This window comes from Rhineura floridana, chromosome 8 (assembly GCF_030035675.1).
Source record: "Rhineura floridana isolate rRhiFlo1 chromosome 8, rRhiFlo1.hap2, whole genome shotgun sequence".
Classification (NCBI taxonomy): domain Eukaryota; kingdom Metazoa; phylum Chordata; class Lepidosauria; order Squamata; family Rhineuridae; genus Rhineura; species Rhineura floridana.
The window spans coordinates 21,845,113-21,861,878 of record NC_084487.1 but is presented as its reverse complement, the minus strand read 5'-3'; the positions used below and the strand labels follow the sequence as shown (position 1 = coordinate 21,861,878).

General features: G+C 43.1%; 1 protein-coding gene across 6 annotated transcripts in view; it reads left to right on the top strand.

Annotated features, from left to right (window-relative positions):
- The window catches only part of PTPRO (protein tyrosine phosphatase receptor type O), a 99,965-nt gene that overhangs the window by 69,609 nt on the left and 13,590 nt on the right, over window positions 1-16,766 (top strand). For all 6 annotated transcript variants that reach the window (XM_061638510.1, XM_061638509.1, XM_061638507.1 and 3 more), the window contains 6 exons: window positions 1,766-1,856; window positions 3,514-3,590; window positions 6,550-6,684; window positions 8,243-8,365; window positions 9,979-10,133; window positions 13,947-14,082. In XM_061638510.1, coding sequence (XP_061494494.1) covers window positions 1,766-1,856; window positions 3,514-3,590; window positions 6,550-6,684; window positions 8,243-8,365; window positions 9,979-10,133; window positions 13,947-14,082 — 717 coding nt within the window. The remainder of the gene's footprint in view (window positions 1-1,765; window positions 1,857-3,513; window positions 3,591-6,549; window positions 6,685-8,242; window positions 8,366-9,978; window positions 10,134-13,946; window positions 14,083-16,766) is intronic.

Sequence of the window (16,766 nt, the reverse complement as noted above, 5' to 3'; positions counted from 1 at the left end):
AAAACCCTGGAGAGCTGCTGCCAGTCAGTGTAGACAGTACTGAGTTACATAGGCCAGTGGTCTGACCCAGTGCAAGGCACCTTCCTACCTGTGTCCCGAGACCTTTCCTATGCAGGATGGCAACAAGGGAGAGGGCCTTCTCAGTGGTGGCCCCAAATTATGGAATGATCTCCTTGACGAGGTGTGCCTGGCACCAACACTGTTATCTTTTCGGCGCCAGGTCAAGACTTTCCTCTTCTCCCAGGCATTTTAGCATGTGTTTTTAAATTTCTTTTTTAAAAAATGTGTTTTTAAATTTGTATATTCGTTTTTATGTTGTAAACCGCCCAGAGAGCTTCGGCTATGGGGCGGTATACAAATGCAATAAATAAATAAATAAACATTTGCAGAGGAAAAGATGACCAGGAAATGTCAAAAAGGCATAAATGCGCGGAGTAGGAGAGAAACATTTACATATTGATTCCAACAATGTCCTTGTTCACATGTTATGCTAAGCCAAAGCATGGCTTGGTATGAATGAGCAAATGTACAGGCTCCCAGTTGGTTTGCTGCTCCACTGCACTGACCTAAGCTGCGGTTTGGCTTAGTGTGCCTCCTGAACCCAGGCCCGTGGTTTAGTTCTCTCCAGACAAACCTAGAGCTGTAAACCATAGCACAAACCTTGGTTACAGCATGTGGTTTGTCTGAAGAGAGTTGAACCGTGAGCCCGGGTTCAGGAGGCACGCTAAGCCAAACCATGGCTTAGCTCAGCACAGTAGCAGAACAACCGGGGAGAAGCAAAGCAGCCAGGAGTTTAGAGAAAAGGCAAGTAAGAGGAGACAGGTTAGAGGTATATAAAGTTATGCATGGTCTGGAGAAACAGGATAGAGAAAAGGTTCTCTCCCTCGATGGACCTTCTTCCCTTCTCCCTTTCTCCTCATCTTGGGAGAAACACATACTCGAAAATAAAATGACAGTGGTGCCCCTAGGGATGGGTAAGAATTTCGATTCAGTTTGCATTTCAAGCCAAATCTATCAAATCTGCACTTTCTGAAACGATATGAGAACCAAAACACAGCCATCCTTCGAAATTCACTACTGTTAGAATTTTGCAATGCGGTTTGCCAACAATGTTTACAAAAATAAATATGTTATGGGAATGCGTGCATAAAAATGAATATATGAACAAAATTAACATACAGATAGGCATTATATGACAAGAAAGTGCTTGCAAAATGTATGTATTAGTCAAAACTGCCTACAAAAATGTGTTTATTAGAAGAAATTTAAACTACAATGCTGGAGAATTTTGATGAGGATGTTTTTAAAAAGCACACACACACAAATTGCAGCAGAAATGTGGAGAACTAAATTTAAGAATGGAAAAATGAGAAATGGAGAGAACCGGAACTGACAGATCTTTCCATCCCTGAGTGCCCAAGTGGGGCACTTTGTTTAGGGACATAGTAAGCTGCCTTATATTGGGTTAGAACACTGGTCCATCCAGTTCAGCATTGTCTGCACTGATTGGTAGCAGCTCACCAGGATTCCAGACAGGGAGTTTCTTCCAGCCTTACCTGGAGATGCTGGGGATTGAACCTGGGACCTTCTACATGCAAAGCATGTGCTCTACCACTACAGCCCTTCCCCAAACCTTCTTCTCCTCCCCCTTCATTATTATTCTTGTTGTTGTTGTTATATCCTGCCCTTCCTCCCAAGGGTGACACTACCAACAAGTTGAAAACTAATGAATTAACTATATTCCTTGATTCTGTGTCTTGTACAGGAACTGAAGCTGATTGGGCTTGATATCCCACACTTTGCAGCTGACCTCCCCATGAATCGCAGTAAAAATCGCTACACTAATATTCTCCCTTGTACGTTATTATGGGGATGTGCCTGTTGTGTCTGCTTTGGGTTGCATTCTGGAGTGTACCTGTAAAACCAGTTCCAGTCATTAGGCATCAGACTGATTCGTAGCAATTCTGCAGCACATCCAGGGCCTGACGTCAAGTGCTGGCACTGTTGGACATCTACTGAGACCCATCCTTTAGTAGGGGCCCACGACTAACCGTCACCTGCCCCCAGCTTCTCTTGCCATTGTGGTCTGCTCTCGTGCTCAGACTTAGAAGGAGTGAGTGAGTGAGTGAAGAAAGGAAGGATGTGTAAGCTGTTCTGAGCTTACAGATATAATGTGCATGAGAACTGCAGTAATGTGAGCTGGTTTCCCTACATCTATCCCATGATGAGAAAGTAGCTTAGCTTCTGTAGGTCAGATCACACTAAGGGCCCCTCCAGGTTGTCACTGTTTTGTGGGAAAGATTCAATCACATCCCAGAATGTTAGATTTGCAGCTTTAAAGTGGGCTAGTGCAACAAACCAACTTTATTTATTACTTTTTAAAAACAGACTTTCTGCAGCTTTGAAACTGACAGGGAAATGCCTTGAAAATTGTAGGATGAATGAATGACTAATGGGAAGATGTGTGGAAACCCTACAAGCAAATCAGGATGAATGCAAGATGACCTGCTCATTGTGATCTAGCTTCCCCACAAATCTATCAGAACAAAAGCTCAATGAAGACCAGATTAAGGCCCCATCTGCACTATACATTTAAAGCAGTATCATGCCACTTTAAACAGTTATGGCTTTACCCAAAGAATCCTGGGAACTTTAGTCTGTTAAGGATGCTGGGAGTTGCTAGGAGACCACTTTTCTGCTCACAGAGCTACAATTCCCAGAATACCTTGGGAAGAGGGATTGATTGATAATCCATTCTGGAAATTTATTTATTTATTTATTATTTGATTTATATCCCGCCCTTCCTTCCAGCAGGAGCCCAGGGCGCCTCAGAATTGTAGTTCTGGGGTGAATAGGTAGGACGGGGTTAATTCTGCTGTGGCTGCGCAATCCTATTCCCAGCAGGTAAGAAGATTGCACAGCCAAAGCAGCAAGATTTAATCCCCACTTGTCAACTGAGGAGAGATTAAAGCCCTGTGAAAAAGTGCCCTTTGAAGCAACATGTACGCTACTTCAAAGAGGCTTTTGCAAAGGGTTTGAGACAGCTCCTGCCCTCCCATTTCCTCATACAAGGGCAGTTTTAAAGTCTCCATAATTGGGGAGCTAAAGAGGGAGGGTGAGAGACTTGCAAAAGCAAGTTTGCCCACATTTCCCTTTAATTTCCCACAAACAGGGACTTAAAGGGGAGGGAGGAGACTTTGAAGAGGCTTTTCCAAGTCTTCCCCCTCCTCCGTTAAGTCCCTGATTGTTGAAACTTAAGGGAAGAGAAAGGGATTTTGGCAGGTGGGTGCCCCCGCCTGCCTGCCAATGAGATGACATCCTGATAAGGATCTGGCCTGTGGAGCTTACCCCTGCTCTATAGGGTTATGAATAAACCAAAGCTTTCATTAAGCTGGCCAGCCTGCAGTCTTAGTTTTTCCCCCAGAATGTGTGGAAATTTATGTTAAGCTTTCTGAGGCTTAATTAAGAACTGCCTCTAACTCAATCCTCCTTTGGGTATTTTTCTTTTTGCAGACGATTTCAGTCGTGTTCGTTTGGTTTCAATGAATGAAGAAGAAGGTTCTGATTACATTAATGCCAACTATATCCCTGTAAGTAAACTAGACTCAAATCGACCAAAAGAAGTTGTTTATTATTGTTGTTGTTGTTGTTGTTGTTATTGCTTGAGAACTAGTACACAGTCTGGCCCAAGAGCCAAATCTTTCGACAGAATAACTTCCTTTAATAAAAAGCTCAGGTGGCCGAGTGCCAATAAATTTGGAAGTGAAACAGAATCACCCCCAAATGCGTGAGTGGTTTCTACATGCTTGAGGAATTCCCTAGGAATGCAGAGGTATATACATTTGTCAGTGAAAAACAAAATCAATGTTTAAACAGATAAAATGGCCCAACAAGCACCCTTATGATCCCAGGAAGCAGCATTTGCCTCTTCCATACTATTGCACACACCCCAATCTTCAAGCAGTGCAAGGCTTACAGGGTTTCCTGCGCTTGTCCAGGGTTTGGTTTCATAGAATCATAGAATAGTACAGTTGGAAGGGGCCTATAAAACCATCAAGTCCAACCCCCTGCTCAGTGCAGGAATCCAAATTAAAACATTCCTGACAGATGGCTGTCCATCTGCCTCTTGAATGCCTCCAGTGTCGGAGAGCCCACTACCTCTCTAGGTAATTGGTTCCATTGTTGTATGGCTCTAACAGTTAGGACATTTTTCCTGATGTTCAGTCAAAATCTGGCTTCCTGCAACCTGAGCCCATTATTCTGTGTCCTGCACTCTGGGACGATGGAGAAGAGATCCTGGCCCTCCTCTGTGTGACAACCTTTCATGTACTTGAAGAGTGCTATCCTATCTCCCCTCAGTCTTCTCTTCTCCAGGCTAAACATGCCCAGTTCTTTCAGTCTCTCCTCAAAGGGCTTGGTTTCCAGTCCCCTGATCATCCTTGTTGCCCTCCTCTGAACCTGTTCCACTTTGTCTGCATCCTTCTTGAAGTGTGGAGACCAAAACTGGACGCAGTACTCAAGAAGGCTGTGGTATCTTTAGGATATATGGTTTATTTACATACATATATACAACCTGAGTGTAAGGTGGAGGGCTTCACAGCATTAACAACTGAACAAATCTTGCTTCCCCATCAGGCTTCCAGGAGGCATCCCAGAGCCATGGCTTGGGATTCAGCTCAGAGAGCAAGCAAGCGTCTCCATGTCTTTTCCAGCTTCACCTAGACTTACGTAAACACTCACATTAACTTCTTAGTTCTAGCGTGAGGGGGGTGGGGGGTAGGGCCTCTCTCCTGAAATAGTTCCTATGGCACACATTGCTCTCCTAGCCAAATCCTTACACATGTTGATGGGAGGCACTTGACAACTTGGCAGAACCCATTAGCCTATGTAAGGACCTGGTTTGACTAGTTCAGCAGGCTTCTCTGCTAACTCCGTCCATACAGATTCAAAATCAGAGGTTGGAAAACAGACCCAAAGACACCATCTATCTCAACCTCCCAATTCTGTAACAGTACTTTAATGGTGTCACCTTTTCTTTTTCCTACATGAGGATGGAACAGCATGCAAGCCCCTTGGAAGAGGGTGGGGCAGAAGGGCTGGAACCCTTGCCAAGATTGGCAAATGGTCTCGGCCTCCATAGGGATGATCCGGCAAAAATCAAGCACGGTGGTTGCAGACAAGACTAATATATAAAGGAGAGGTAGAAGGGCAGTATAAGGATCTGACAGGGCTCTGTGCCTTGGTAGCAGAGCTAAGCCTTTGAGGGAGAGTGGAGCTGAGAGGTAATGTGTGTGAATAGAGGGAGAGAGGGAGACAGAGCTGAGGTTGAGAGTGAAGAGGCTGAGCCCTGAACAGTGAGCCTCTGTTTTTTCTTCTGTTCTGTAATCATGGATTGTCTCTTCATAGAATAGTAGAATTGGAAGGAGCCTATAGGGCCGTTGAATCCAACCACCTGCTCAATGCTGGAATCCAACTTAAAGCAGACCCAACAGGTAGCTGTCCAGCTGCCTCTTGAATGCCTTCAGTGTTGGAGAGCCCACCATCTCCCTAGGTCATTGGTTCCATTGCCATACCACTCTAACAGTTAGGAAGTTTTTCCTGATGTTTAGCCAAAATCTGGCTTCCTGTAACTTGAGCCCATTATTCCATGTCCTGCACTCTGGGATGATCGAGAAGAGATCCTGGCCCTCCTCTGTGTGACAACCTTTCATGTACTTGAAGAGTGCTATCATATCTCCCCTCAGTCTTCTCTTCTCTAGGCTAAACATGCCCAGTTCTTTCAGTTCTTTCAGTCTCTTCTCATAGGGCTTTGTTTCCAGTCCCTTGATCATCCTTGTTACCCTCCTTTGAACTTGTCTGCATTCTTCTTAAAGTGCAGTGTCCAGAACTGGATGCAGTTCATTTGGGATCAGTACATGTGGGATCCCTTTTTAATTTTGAATTTAATTCAAACCTTGAGTGTTCACCCTCCTCCTCTTTAAAAAAAAAGCCTCCAGAGACCCCAGCCACATGTTAATGGGGGTGTGGGACAGAATTCCCAAGTCTCCTCATGCTAATGTGGTGCAAAGGGCTGAGGAGAATTGGCATATAGGGAATTCTTAACCTTTCGTGAATTTGCACATGTAGCCTGCAAATCCCCCTTCTACTTGTTGATTAGATCGTTCTTTAGCCACCTTTGATAAATCATTTCAGCTTCTCAGTATGTTCCTTTTCGGAAGTCTGACAGTGCCACTCTACGCAACAGAGAGTCTTTGGCTGCAAAGCCAAGAGGGTCTGCAAAAAACTGTATGAATAGTACAAACTCTAATTTGGAAAATGGAGGTTGGCCTACAGGGAAGGGGTGTAGCTCAATGGTGCAGCATCTGCCCTGCATATAGAAGGCCCCAGGTTCCATCCACAGCATCTCCAGATAGGGCTGGGAGAGACTCCCTCTGAAATTCAGGAGAGCTGCTGCCAGTCTGAGTAGACAATTCTGAGCTAGAATTTTAGAGAAATCTCCAAAATCTAAAAGGCCTCTCAAAAGATGCCATTGTGTGCTTTTTTTCTTAGGGCTACAACTCTCCACAAGAGTACATTGCGACCCAGGGGCCGCTGCCAGAGACGAGGAATGACTTCTGGAAGATGGTTCTGCAGCAGAAGTCACAAATCATTGTTATGCTTACACAATGCAACGAGAAAAGAAGGGTATGTGATCGAAAATTCTCCATGCCGCTTGGGAAATGCGACAGATCTATGGGTTATTTTGCCCAGAATTCTGTTCTCACCAGTGGCCATTCAGAATGCCGGTATCCTCACAAATAAAACAGGATGGTGATAGCCACCAGATTATAATCTTCTCATACTGCCTCTGAACATGGAGGTTCTGTTTCATTATCATGGTTAATTGTTATCAATAGAACAATCCTCCATTAATTTCACTAACCCCTTTTTGTTTAATTTGTGTCCCACCTTTCCTCCCAGGAAGCTCAAGGTGGCATACATGGTTCTTCCCTGCCCTGTTTTATCTTCACAACAACCCTGTGAAGTAGGTTAGACTGAGAAACTGTGATGATCCAAGGTCACCCAGCGAGCTTTCTGATGGAGTGGGGATTTGAACCCTGTACTCCCAGGTCCTAGTCCAACACTTTAGCCGCTACACCACACTGGCTGTTTGAAGCTATCAAAGCCATTGTCCATCATCACATTTTGTGGCAGTGAATTCCTTTGAGTTCTAGTTATGTGTTGCATGAAAGACTGTCTGAAACCTACCTTAGTTTCACTCAGTGACTATATGTGTTCTACGGCTATGGGAGATCTATATTCTTAATTCACTGTCTCCAAAACTGTTCATGCTTATGATGTAGAGACATCAAAGTGAATGTTAGCTTCCCCCCATTATATAGAAAACTGGCTGTCTGGGAAGCTGTTTGCCTATAGGCAGAAGATTAAATTCACATCTTACTTCCACATTATGTGTCATGCTTTCCCTTATGTTCCATGTATAATCAGGTTTAGGGTAAACATACAGGGAAATGGAACCCTTGGTTAATTACACTGCTACACATCAGAAGCCAGTTGTTTATAGAGAATAGACAAAGCGCTGTGTGTGCATGCATGCACTTATGTGCCATGCACAGGAACAGGTGCAGGATTCAGCTTCCTAAGATTCTTGGCTACTATTCTTTGCGAAGCTACACACACAAAAAAGTTTAAGTTATGCTTGAAAATGTCTGTATGAAAAATACTGGCTGAAATCTCAGAAGCTAGAGGGCTGGCTGAATAAGATTTGAAATAGCTGGGGTGGTAAGTGCCCTTCATAGCTCATTTCCTTCTTGGGGACTAGCAAAACCAGATTAAATTATACATGCACATGTCTCTCACACAGGAAAATATGCTTAACAGGCATAGTTTAATGCAGGCCTTGCCTAGTACAGAATTTGCCTGGATGCAACATTTTACTTTTTTAGTTTACACACAACCCTGACGATAGATTTATTGTGAGCCAACAGTGCAGCTCACGAGCAGGACCTAAAAAAAAGCTGTGATGCAAGGAGGAAGAGCTGTACGTGCAGACCCAGTGAGTGTCAAAGAGACAATCCACTGTTCAAAAACAGCCCCCCCCCAAAGCTTGTTTCTTCTGCACTGACACCTACTGTAAGATAAAACAGCAAATCTGATTCTGTACACCCATGTCCCTTCTTTGGGTCTGGGACGAAGCTATGATGCTTGCCGAGACTTTTCTTGACTTTTTCTTTTCTTCCAGGTAAAATGCGATCACTATTGGCCTTTCACAGAAGAGCTGGTTCCTTACGGCGACATCACAGTGGAGATGCTGTCTGAAGAAGAACACTCGGACTGGGTTTATAGGAATTTTAGAATCAACTATGTAGGTCAATTTTAACCTGTTCACACAATCCTGCCAATTTCAGATATAAATTTTAAATAATATGTCAATTTAAGCCCTTTTGTTAGGTTTATTATTACATTGTATCTATAGTGGCTGAAATATTAAAGTCTGTCACCCTCCCTTTTTAAAAATGTCTTCCTAGGAGTTCTGAAATAATTTACCTGAATATTTAATTTTTTCTCCCCAGTAATTGCTACAAAATCTTTCACTCTTCCAAATATGGAATCGAAGGGCAGCTAAAACAATGTTGAAAAATCTGAAAGACTTCATTGCATCTTGAATAAAAGCAGCTTATTCAGAGATGAATTATATGTGGCATTATTAATTAGTTACTTTTTACCAAAGGGATAATAATATAATCATACAATATATAAAGATTCACTAGCATACAACAAAACCTTGTGGTTTAAGAAAGTACGTATAGCCAACAGCTATTCTATCAAACTTTAAAAAGCAGGGAAGTTGAGCGGCTATAGTGAATGCACCAGGGGAACAGGAGACCTGACCTCCTCTCTGAGATATTGTACTGTCCTACAAATTGGTCAAAATGCAAACACCATTTTGGTTGGTCTTTCACAGTCCAATCCACTTCCTATGTAGCTTGGAAGAATTTGTTAACATGTGCCTCTGAGATCATGACAGAAAAAAGTACAACAGGGGTCCGGATTTTTTACTCTTGTTTAGACTTTGAATTCTGGAATCTCTCAGAGTGTGTTGTGTATTGCCATGAAAACTTAGAAGGTTGTTAAGCAAGTGATTCTGAGTTCAGGGCTTTAAGTTTTGTAAGGTTTTGTTTTGAAATGAGCTTCTGGGAAGCAGCAGAATGGCATGGGGGGTATTTTCAATTAACATGGTGGAATGTGAAAAATCCATGCTGGCTATAGTATACAGCCACTCTTATAGCTGTATAATAACAATATTACTGCCTTGCCCCACATACCCCTGCCCGGCAATTGTGCTTCTCAGATGGAGCACTGCTGAGAGTACCACATGTCCCAGAGGTGCACATAGTTTGTACTAGAAACTGGGTTTTTAGTGTTGCAATTTCAGCCCTCTGGAATCAATTAACAGCAAAATTAGACATGTGCCTGGCATAATTTTTAGGGGCTTTCTGAGGACATTTTTGTTCAAGAAGGCTTTCCCTGAGGTGTGATCCGGTCATTTATGGAATATCAGTTTTCTGTGTGGTGAACTTGTTCAGTTGCTTTTGGAGTTTGTATGGATTGTTTTATTGTTTTTTGGAGTCTATTGAATTGATTTTATTGTTTTTAGAGTTTGTGTATTTTATTCTGTTTTTAACTTGTACACCACTTTGATGGCCTCAGGCGGTGGTTTATAATAATGAGGTGGTTTATAATGATGATGATTTGTGAATGCATCCGTGGGTGATCCAGAGTCTCAATTGAGGAGGGAGGGAGGGAGGGTGCTTTAACTCTTTGCCCCTGCTGTTGCCCTAATCCAGATTTATACTGCCCACTCCTAGGGACTGCAGTTCTTTGCCATCTTTCATATTGTTCTGGCTTGAGCTGGTGGTCACCACTTTATAAATGCAAAAGATGCTTTGCGCCAACTTTGTTGCTCTTTCCTCCTAGGCAGACGAGGTGCAGGACGTGATGCATTTTAATTACACTGCTTGGCCTGACCATGGAGTCCCTCCCACAAACGCAGCAGAAAGCATCTTGCAGTTTGTACAGATGGTCAGGCAGCAGGCGGTGAAAAGTAAAGGCCCCATGATCGTACATTGCAGGTAAGACCCTCATTTCTCCCTTGGACTTGAAGGTGTCAGCAAAATCAGGGGCAGAGAAAGGTTGTAGTGCCTTCCACACATTGACAAAGATGGCTAGATCATGATGATGATGATGGTGTTGATGATGGCTTCATTTATGAATCGCTTACTGTGAAACATCTCAAAGCAAATTCACAATGCCGCTTAGATAAAAACAACTGCATATATATATATACATACACACACACACACACACATACATTTCAAATCCAATAGTTTCTTTAAAAACTCCACTTAGAAGAAAAGTCTTCAACAGGAGCTGAAAAGACAATAAAGATAGTGCCTGTCTGTTATGTACCAGCAGGGAGTTCCAAGGGGTAGGTGCTACCACATTAAAGGCCCATTCAAGACATCATGTGGAACTGACCTCCTGATTCTGTGGTATCTGCAGGAGGTCCTTGTCAGACCCCTGCTCTGGGTCTGGTCTCATAATGGATCTCTCACAGGCTCTAGCACAGGTCTCTCACAATCCCACTACTAGGCACCACCACCTGACACTCTGTAACGCAATACTGCCCTGAGACTGTGCCTTAGTCTCCTCCTAGCTGATTGCTACGTAGTGTCTGGGTGCACTTACAGGCCACACCCCCCCTGTATCTTTCTGCCTTTAAAATTACAGCCCTGGATTGCTTTGGATACCTGCTGCTGTTACACTATCCCTTCACCGCTGCCACCATTGATACTGGTCCCAGCTTTGATATTTGCTCTACCCACCCTTCCGGTCTGCAGTAGCGTAACTAGCTTTTCATGTGCCCTGTGCAAGGTTTTATTTTTGGGCCCCCTAATTTTTTGGGGGGAAATAATAATAATAAAACAAATACGATATAACAATTGTTTATAAATAATTTTCATTTCAGCAAATCCATTTCAGGGCCCCCTTCGTCCTGTGCCTGTGCACCTGTTGCACCTGCCTAGTTACGGCACTGCCAGTCTGTAATACCCTAGCCAAGGATCAGGCACGTTGTTAAACCCAAACTATTTATTTATTAACACAAGGAATAAACAAGATTAAGTTCAGTCAACACGCATGTGGTTACATATAATAGTTTTCTCTTTATATCTCTTAGTCCTAAAACCTGCTTCACTACCCGCCTAAACACAAATCCACCCCTCCAAAACCCAACAACAACCAACCAACCCCTCTCCATTCTGTCATTCTCTCATTTATACCTTCAATCACCCAGACGCTCAGCCAATCACAACTCAGCATACCTCAACATTCCAACACATGTACTCTCCCCCACTCACTCTACTTACCACATTTACCGTACAAAACTGACACATACCATAATTACTGTACAACATTTACAGGGGCGTCACAGTCCTCTCCTGCAGAGCACAGTGATTGGTTGGATGTATAAAGGATGAGACTGTCTTTTAGGTATATATGATTCTATCTTTATGTGTAATGGCCAAAAGATACTTAAGGCATCATTTTCAAGTATAAGTACTAAAATGCCAGCTTCTATAGTTCCCCCCAAGCCCCTCTCCCTGCAACATCACAAGAAAGGTGGCCTATAAATATTGAAAATAATAAACGAAACAATAAAACTAGGATGCCAGTTAGGTTTGCCTCCAAGTGTACACCCAACAGAAACTGTGGGCAATCCCCGCTTTCTGATGAGTGCATCTGTATGGTCGGGTTATGTATTTATTTATATGATTCACCGTAAAGTCCCAGAATGGGTTGCAATCATACGATCCAAAGCAAGTAAAACTATTTATACAATGATTAAAAGCAAGTCATATCATTCCAAACAGAAGCAGCACAGTATAGGTTAAATGGAGCAGAAGATGTGGGCCCCACAAAAATACCTTAATTGCCAGTGGCCAGGCTGAAGAGGTGTGTCATCAGCCTGCAGCGAAAGCTGTACAACAAAGATGCTAGATGCACCTCTGCGGGGAGGGAGTTCCACAATTTAGGGGTTACCACTTAGGCCCCATTTGCACTATACATTTAAAGCAGTGTCATACCAATTTAAACAGTTGTGGCTTCCCCAAAGAATTCTGGGAACTGTAGTTTGTTAAGGGTGCTGAGAGGAGTTAGGAGACTCCCTATTCTCTTCACAGAGCAGCAATTCCCAGAGTTCCCTGGGAAGAGGGATTGAGTGTGAAACCACTCTGAGAATTGTTGCTCTGTGAGGGGAATAGGGGGTCTCCTAACAACTCTCAGCACTCTTAACAAACTACAGTTCCCAGGATTATTTGGAGGAAGCCAGGCCTGTATAAAGTGGCAGATGGGGCCAGAGAAAGACCTCTCCCGGGCTGCCATTCTCTGCACTTCTGAGGGTGGTGGAATGATCAAGCCCCCCCTGCCAATCCTAACCCCCAAGAGGGTCTGTAGTGAAGGAGGACAGCTGGTATAGCACAGTGGGGAGGAGAGCCTGGCTGGGAGTCCAGAGTCTGTGAGTTCAAATCCCCGCTTCTGTCTCCTGGGTGTCAAGGGCCAGCTCAAGATCACCCCCACAGTGAGTGGCTCAGGGGTTACATCCCCTGCCACCTGTGCAGCCATGGGCAAACTGCATAGTCCCAAGGAGCCCAGTTGCTCCCCAGCTGGCAGTTGCGGACAAGGAAGGGGCTGACTTGTGCAGCTGTGGCAAGCTGAGCAGGCCTGAGCCAGCTGGGGAGGACTAGCCTCAGAGGGAGGCAATGGTAACCCCCCTCTGAATACCGCTTACCATGAGCACCCAATTCATAGGGTAGCCATAAGTCGGGATCGATTTGAAGGCAGTGAAGGAGGCAGTTTTTCAGATATTTGGGGCCTAAGTCATTTACAGCTTTGAACACCAGTGCCTTGAATGGAACCTGGAGACATATTGTCAACCAGTGCAGCTGTTGTATGCATTTCCTAAAATACGTTGGTGACGTTCACAGTTTACATTTTAAAGGTATGCTTAAAAACAAAAACAAAAAAGTTTAGCTCAAGTTCTTTTTTAAAAAAAATCCACAATAGTCACCTGGTGATCTGTTTTAAATTTTGTGTGATTTTTATAGTATTCTAATTATTGTAAACCAGTTTAATATCTTTTATGACATGTGCAGTGTACAAATATTTTTGTAAGCAAAATAAATAAATGTGGTGTTCAAAATCTCTCTGGCTTCCATCAGTACATGTGCTTGGACAGGAGCTGTCACTGGCAGGTGCCTACCATTTAAAGATTATGCTGTACTTTAAAAAAAAATGCATTAAGTTGGCCCTTTGCAGCATAAATTGTGCACCACAATGATGATGATGATGGATATTTGAAAAGGGAATGCTGTTTCCCAGGGTGGCGATTCCTAATAATAGAGCGCATTCCCACCTAGGGATGGAGGAGAAATTCAATTCGAGTTCACATTTAACGGCAAACCTACCTAATTCACACTTTCCATAATAATACAAGAACTGAAACAGCCATCCTTTGAAATTCACATTTCTCTGAATTTTGCAGTGCAGTTCTCAGCCAAGCAATGTGTACAGAAATGCATATATCGTAGTAAAGTGTGAATAAAAATATATATATTTGTTGGAATAACATACAAAAATGCATTGTTTTAGGGAAAAATGCTTTGCAAAAAATGTATATATTGGGCACAATCACATACAAACGTGTGTATTGGGAGAAGTGTCCATCACAATGTTGATTAATTTTCCTGAAGACTTATTTTAAAACCACAAATGGCTGTTAAAAATGTGAAGAACTGAATTTAAGATTGGAAAAATGAACAGCTGAGAGGAGCCAAAACTGACAGATTCACCCATCCTTATTCCCACTCCTCATGACTGTTTTGCAGTGCTGGTGTGGGACGGACGGGGACTTTTATAGCATTGGACCGGCTCTTACAGCACATTCGCGACCACGAATTTGTAGATATATTGGGTCTGGTGTTTGACATGCGGTCTTATCGGATGTCCATGGTACAGACAGAGGTATGACATTCAATTGTGTATATATTTCAAAGGACCAGATGTATTTGTTTTCTTGCGGAATGTATACCCTGCCAGACTGGGAGGGAGGGTTCAAAAAAAAATGACAAAAAAACTCTGGAAACACATTAAGATGCAGCAACATAAACGAGATGTATCAAAGCAATTGGCAGACATAAAATGAACACCAAGCCGCATAGAAGAGGAATGAAAAAGCCTAATAATTTTTTAAAGGTTAAAAAAAAAATTATTAGGCTTTTTAATTCTTCTTTGTTAGTACCAGTATGACATCAGGATGGGCACCAGGTAAGCATTCCACACTCTGGGAGCCACCAAAAAAGTAGGCCCTTTTTTCTGTAGCCACTTCCCACACCTTGGATGGTGGGGGCACCTAAAGAAGAGCCTCAGTTGAAGATCTCAGCATATGTAAGAAGAGCCCTGCTAGATCAGGCCAAAGGCCCATCTACTCCAGCTTCCTGTTCTCATAGTGGCCATACAGATGCTTATGGGCTGCCCCAAAGCAGGACCTGAGTGCAAGAGCACTCCCTCCACCTGTGATTCCCAGCAACAGGCATTCAGAGGCATACTGCCCCTGACCCTGGAGGTAGTATACAGCCATCATGGCTAGTAGCCCTTGATAGCCTTATCCTCCATGAAATGGGCTAATCCACTTTTAAAGGCATCCAAGTTGGTGGCCATCACTGCATCTTGCTGTACCCAGCCTTTGCCATCTTCGTGCTCTCCAGATGGCTTGGGCTACAGCTTCCATCAGCCCCAGCGAGCATTAAATTAGATTGGAAAGAGATAATAGCCTGACTAGGGCTGATGGAAGCTATAGTTCAAAACTTCTGGAGGGTATCAGATTGGGGTAGGCTGCCATAGTGAATTCCATCGCTTAACTATGTGCTGTGTAAAAAAAGCACCTCTTTTTGCCTGTCCTGAATCTCCCACCGTTCAGCTTTGTGGATGACCCCACCTTCTAGTAGTATGAAACAGGAGCTTTCTTTCTCTATACCATGCTTAATTTTATGCACCTCTATCATGTCCTTTCCCTTTATGTGCCTTTGAGCCAGTGGTGTAGTGGTTAAGGTGTTGGACTACGACCTGGGAGACCAGGGTTCGAATCCCCACACAGCCATGAAGCTCACTGGGTGACCTTGGGCCAGTCACTGCCTCTCAGCCTCAGAGGAAGGCAATGGTAAACCACCTGTGAATATCGCTTACCATAAAAACCCTATTCATAGGGTCGCCATAGGTCGGAATCAACTTGAAGGCAGTCCATTTCATTCTTCTATCGTGTCCTTCCCCTTTATGTGCCTTTTTTCTAAACTAAAGAGTCTCAAATATTGTAACCTTTCCTCATCTGAGAGTTGCTCCAGCTCCTTGATCATTTGGATTGCCCTTTTTGCACTTTTTCCAGTTAAACAATATTCCTTTGAGGTTTTGTGACCAGAACTGTAGAAAGTTTTCCCAGTGTAATTTATTTACAATCCTCTTCCTAACTATCCGTAACCAGCAGGCTCACGTAGAGACGAGCAGTCCTTCACGGATCCCAGTCTTAAACAGTGAAGGTGCTTGAAGGTCAAAACTATTATTTATTTTTATTTATTAAATGTATATCTCACCCTTCCTCCCAGAAGAGCCCAGGGCAGCAAATAAAAATGCTAAAAGCACTCTAAAATATCTTAAAAACAAAAAACTTTCAAACATTTTTAAGAACATATTAAAATAAAGCAGCTTAAAACAGTTTTAAAACAGCTCTTAAAATATCTTAAAAGGTAATTCCAACACAGACACAGACTGGGATACGGTCTGTACTTAAAAGGCTTGTTGAAAGAGGAAGGTCTTCAGTAGGTGCCAAAAAGATAACAGAGATGGCGCCTTAAGGGGAGGGAATTCCAAAAGGTAGGTGCCACTACACTAAAGTTCTGCTCCCTATGTTATACAGAAGGGACCTCCTGATAAGATGGCATCTGCAGGAGACCCTCACATACAGGGTGCAGTGATCGACTGGGTATATAAGGGGTAAGATGATATTTCAGGTATCCTAGTCCCAAGTTGCATAAGGCTAACACTCTGAACTGAGCCTCAAAACAAATGAGGAGCTGGTGCAGTAGGTGAAGCCCAGACCTAATGTGATTGTAGCATCCAATCCCAGTTAACAGCCTCACGGTCAGGGATGGGGGAGAAATTCAGTTCACTTGGCATTTAAAGGTGAATCTTCCTAATTCACATTTTCTGAAACATTATGCGAACCAAAACACCAGCCAGTCTTCAAAATTCACACTTCTCTGAATTTTGCAATGCAGTTCTCCAACCAAGTAATGTGTACAAAAATGTATATATTGAGGCAAATTGTGAAAATAGCATATTAAAGTTAATATTGGGAAACCTTGTTTTGCAAAACTGTGTGCATTAGGAGACAATCACACGAAAACACTGATGAATTTTCACGAGGCCTTTTTTTTTAGAAAAATCACAAACTGATGCGGAAAAGATTGGAAAAAATGAGATGAGAGATACCAAAATTGGCAGATTCTATCATCCTTACTCACAGTTACAGTTTAGATCAGTGGTTCCCAAACTTTTCCCTCCATGGACGACTTGAACATTTCTGAGGGTCTTTGCGGACCACTTAGCTCTGTATGATTTTTCATTGTGTTTTTATTGCTGCTTTTATTTCTTAT